Source organism: Sinocyclocheilus grahami, unplaced genomic scaffold (genome assembly GCF_001515645.1).
Source record: "Sinocyclocheilus grahami isolate Dianchi unplaced genomic scaffold, SAMN03320097.WGS_v1.1 scaffold1420.1, whole genome shotgun sequence".
In the NCBI taxonomy this organism is placed as follows: Eukaryota; Metazoa; Chordata; class Actinopteri; order Cypriniformes; family Cyprinidae; genus Sinocyclocheilus; species Sinocyclocheilus grahami.
This window is the reverse complement of record NW_015506599.1, coordinates 169,839-174,794: the sequence shown is the minus strand read 5'-3', so window position 1 is coordinate 174,794 and position 4,956 is coordinate 169,839. Positions and strand designations below refer to the sequence as shown.

Genomic DNA, 4,956 nt, shown 5'->3' with positions numbered 1-4,956 from the left:
TGTGTCAGTGCGTGTGTGTAACTGTGGGCGTGTAACTGTGTGTGTGTGCCAGTGTGTGTGTGTGCGTGTGTGTGTGTGTGTGTGTGTGTGTGTGTGTGTGCCACTGTGTGTGTGTGTGTGTGTGATGATAAAGTTTGCCAGAAAACACTACTCATTTAGTCAGTTTATCAGCTGACAGGCTTGATTCTCTGTGGCAGCATAACAATAATAATAATAATAATAATAAATATCAATTACACACATAATGCACATTCTTTGAGTTTTCAGAGCTCGTAAACAGAAAAATTCATAGGAGGACTTGAATGCACCATATGGTTCTAATATGCATCCACACTTTAGCAAGATAGGCCTATTGCCTGAACAAAAGTGCTCTAACTGCACAATGTTGCCCTGAGGCAGCAAACAAAAAAACACAGTTTTAGTATATAAATAAAAACAAAATAAGTATTTTAATAATCAAACATACTTATTTACATATTGATGCACATGCATATATATTTTTATATGAAGTTATTTAATTTTAAACATGTTAAACAGTGCTATTTATCTGACCAATTTGTAGCACTGTGTCCCATGCTTTGCTTCCTAAAATGACTGCTCCATCCCCAAACAAAAGGCGACACCCACTTCAGCCCATCATTTTATTGAACAGACATGTCAGGTAATATTATTTGTATACATAGGTCCAAAAAAGTGGTCTGTTGGGCAACACTATGCCATAGAGGGTTAAGGTACAAAACATGTAATCTAATAAAATTTTACAAATTACTTTTTTAAAGTGTGTATTTTGTAATCTGTAGTGAAATACATTTTTAAAGTAACCTTCCCAACCCTATATGAGCAATATAACATTCGTAGCCATGAGATATGGCTGTATATTGGCACGGCTGTGATTCGCCCGTAGGTAATCACAGTGTGCCGATATACAGCCATATTTCATGGCTACGAGTGTGATATTGTGCTTTTACAACTGTTCGACGGAACAAGTGTGTTAGGGATGCACCGATACCACTTTTTCCACTACTTGGCCGATACCGATACTTTTTTTTTTGTAACTTGTGATACCGAGTACCGATACTTGTATTTTCATTGTATTTATAAATTTTTTAAATATTGGGTACAGAAACCAAAAGAATATGTATAATGTTTGCTGGTTAACATCATTTATCAAATAGATAGGCCTAGTTCACCCAAAAATGAAAATTCTGTCATTTATTACTGACTCTCATGTTGTTCCAAACCCGTAAGGCCTTTGTTCATCTTCGAAACACAAATTAAGATATTTTTGTTGAAATCTGAGAGCTCTCTGATCCTCCATAGACAGCAAGGATACTATCACGATCAAGGCACAGAAACGTAGTAAGGACATCGGTAAAATATTCTCGTTGCTTCGTAAAATTACGGTTGAACCCCTGATGTCACATGGACTATTTTACCGATGTCCTTACTACGTTTCTGTGCCTTGATCGTGATAGTATCCTTGCTGTCTATGGAGGATCAGAGAGCTCTCAGATTTCAACAAAATATCTTAATTTGTGTTCCGAAGATGAACAAAGGTCTTACGGGTTTGGAATGACATGAGGGTGAGTAATTAATGACAGAATTTTCATTTTTGGGTGTACTAACCTTTTAACATGTATTAAAATGGACAACAGTTATTACGCATGAATCCTGAAATAACAGTCCCAGGCCCTCAGTATGGTTTCACTGCATCTCATCTAATAGTTTAGGCGTAATACTCTGCTAATCCTGAACTCCTTTCTTTTTTCCCCATCTTTTCACTGGCCTATTTCTCTCTGTGCCCATTACATTAGAGAGCTCCTACCTTTCCCACATCCCCCACTCCCATCGAAGCTTCTGCTCATGTCTGCTGGCTTAATGAAATGAGACAGTTATTGGAATGTATTAGGCCAGGCTCGGTCCGATCCAGGCAGCCGGCACGGATGCATTTCCAGACTGTCATGCTTACTTTCATGAACAGAGCATCATCAATGGACTTAAGGATTTATCTTCTGATTGCTTTCAGATGGCAAGGTGGAGGTGACAAAGGAAGGCATGAAACTCTGCACCATGGGACCAGGGAAGGTGTTTGGAGAGCTCGCCATCCTCTACAACTGCACCAGGACTGCTACGGTACAGAGTGAGTGAGGAGAACACCGATGCACCTGCACATCCGCAACTGCAAATTATTAAAGGGGTCATTGCTCGAGGTTAGATAAAGTTAGCAAAGTTTTAGCGCCACAAAATGCCCAGTATTAGTAAATAGCACCATTTTCACTATCTTTGAAAAAAAAGAAACACTCAGTCTCAAAGGGTGTTAGCGCTTACAGAAGTGGAAGTAAATGCCCACTGCTGTGATTGGCTATCTTCATTGTACCGGTTGCAAAACAGTGTGTTGTGAAATGTGAAGAACGAAAGAAAACTTTAGGAAGGCTATTCAAAGTTTTTGGAGGGGCAGTTTCTTTACATCCACTGAGTTTGACGTTACAACATCTTTATCCAACAGCAGTATGACTCTTGACAAGAGTTGTTCTTCCTTGATTACTTACATACAATGATGGCACCTGTGTTGGGGAGTAACTAGTTACATGTAACAGAATTATGTAAGATAATTACAAAATAAATGTAACTGTAATCAGTTACAGTTACTGAGAAAAAATGTGTAATCTAATTACGGGTACTTATGAAAATGTTAACGATTACAAAGGAGGATTACATCTGAATATTTTCACACACACATACAGATTTGATTGATTTCTTTCCCAAATTGCATTGACTGTTCTAAAATATAAGACTCCAGTGTTTTTAGAAATTTAGGACACAGAATAGGACACATGCTTATTTAATAACTGTTTTATTTCCTATCTGGGCTCATGTACATGCTTTAACAGATTAGACAATTTAGAAATGTAAATTTAGAAATGTAATCAAAAACAATCAGTTACGTTACTTCAATAAAGTTATTGAAATAGTTACACTACTATAAAATTTTTAATAGGGTAACTTGTAATCTGTAACTTATTACATTTCCAAAGTAACCTTCTCAACACTGGATGACACATATTAAGGCACATATTAATTCTCTATTTCTTGACCACTTTAAAATTTAGTGTACCTTTTGTGCAAAATGTCAGTTACATATGAGCACATGCTTGCTCATGCAAATATACAAACATCCATGCATAAGCATGAAAATGTATATAGAAAGACCCTTTCGCTTCATAACTGTGCAAAGACAAACCAAAATCTGGAGTGAGTAACCATGGAAACACATACACTGTGTTGTCATCCTTAACTTAGCAAGAACAGTTACTCTCAGGAGGGAGTAACCATGGAAACCACACACACACACACACACACACACACACATTTCTGTTAGGGATATGTACTTATATGTACATATATGAAGTAGCCTAAATTCCTTTGCATACTGTTTCTGTCTGTGTCTCTTTAAATATTTGAATGCAAAACTGAAAATGAAATATAAGGCATGAGTCTCATGATTTTATTGTTTTGTTTGCACAATAAATAATTCAAATATAGTCCTGTATTGCTCTCTTCATGTTTGACGAGGTTCATATGTCTTGTATTTCTAAAACAATACGACAAGCAAATTTGTATGCATGTCAGCCTGGCAAAATAATTTGCAAGCCTCGCTTAATTTAATTATCAAAACACACAATGCATAATGGCTCTGGTTCTTCCCCTGTTAAACCAGATGCAACACTGTGTTTTAGAAGATTATGTATTGTTTGTCTTGCTGTGTGATGGTACTTCAGTCTTTGCTAAACCACTGATCTTTCGTGTGTTTTCGGATGTTAGCTTTGGTGTGTCTAGCGTGAAATAGTGTGATATATACCAGCGACGGAAAGAGGTGAGTCAGAATCTCTGTGTCTCATCTGCATCTCTTAAGTGCAACAAATGCCAGGCCATTTCCTCAGATTTGAAGAGAGCCACAAAGATGGGAAACAACCACAAAGCCATTATTTTGTCATGATGAAGTACAATCTTCAGCATCTTATTCTTTTTTAGCTTTTTGGCTCTGAAACAAATGCAAATACTCCCCATCTCCCTCTCTCTCTCTCTCTCTCTCTCTCTCTCTCTCTCTCTCTCTTTCTTTCTGTGCAGCAAGCTTTTGCTTTATAAAATCTGATCAAAGTAATTTTTATTTTTTTGCTGCTGGTTATGTTTTTTCATGTTCTTTCTTCTTTCACAACGTCTAGAGTACTATTAAACATACATAAAATGCATTTTACACGTTCTACAACGTACAATACTGACGTATTTACAGCATCTAAATGTGCACATATGTATTTTCAGCATTTTAACATACAATACTGATGTATTGACGACACCTAAAAATTAATCCTTATGAATATTAAAATTATTGAAATTGAAGTTATTATTGTTTTCAGTTGTCATATCAATGGCATTATATTTTCAATTGCATTATAAGATTGTTTACTCGTTTACTTAATATAAATTGATAATATTTCTTTCTGTTCTGTATGATTTCTACGGCCAGATTGTTTCCAAGAATAGGCCTACATAATGTTAAACAAGTCTACACTTTAAACCCTTAAAATTAATAACATTTCTGCAATCATTTAACCATTACTTATCATGTAATATTTACTTTGTTTGCGATGGGACACGAAAGGCCTTTTCTCCGACATGCTGTGACTGAAAATAGAACCATAAAATAAACCAAAAATGCAACATAATTACTAAAAGAATCAATTTTGTTCATACACTGTAATCCGAATGTTTAAAATCCATGTGATTTCGAGGAGCAGTCCCAAACTCAAGCCTTTATTCAGCGATCTCCATCCTGAGCAGCGAACGTTAGCATCAAAAACCTGACACACTTGTTAAATTCAAATGTTGCCACTTCAAGAGACGACAGGTTTTACGGCAGGAAAAACAAACACCCATTGGCTCTCGCCTGCTTCATCA

General features: G+C 36.3%; 1 protein-coding gene across 1 annotated transcript in view; it reads left to right on the top strand.

Moving 5' to 3' along the window:
* LOC107570132 (cGMP-dependent protein kinase 1-like) overlaps window positions 1-4,956 on the top strand; it is a 144,024-nt gene that overhangs the window by 48,408 nt on the left and 90,660 nt on the right. The window contains exon 3 of the mRNA XM_016256331.1: window positions 2,027-2,133. Coding sequence (XP_016111817.1) covers window positions 2,027-2,133 — 107 coding nt within the window. The remainder of the gene's footprint in view (window positions 1-2,026; window positions 2,134-4,956) is intronic.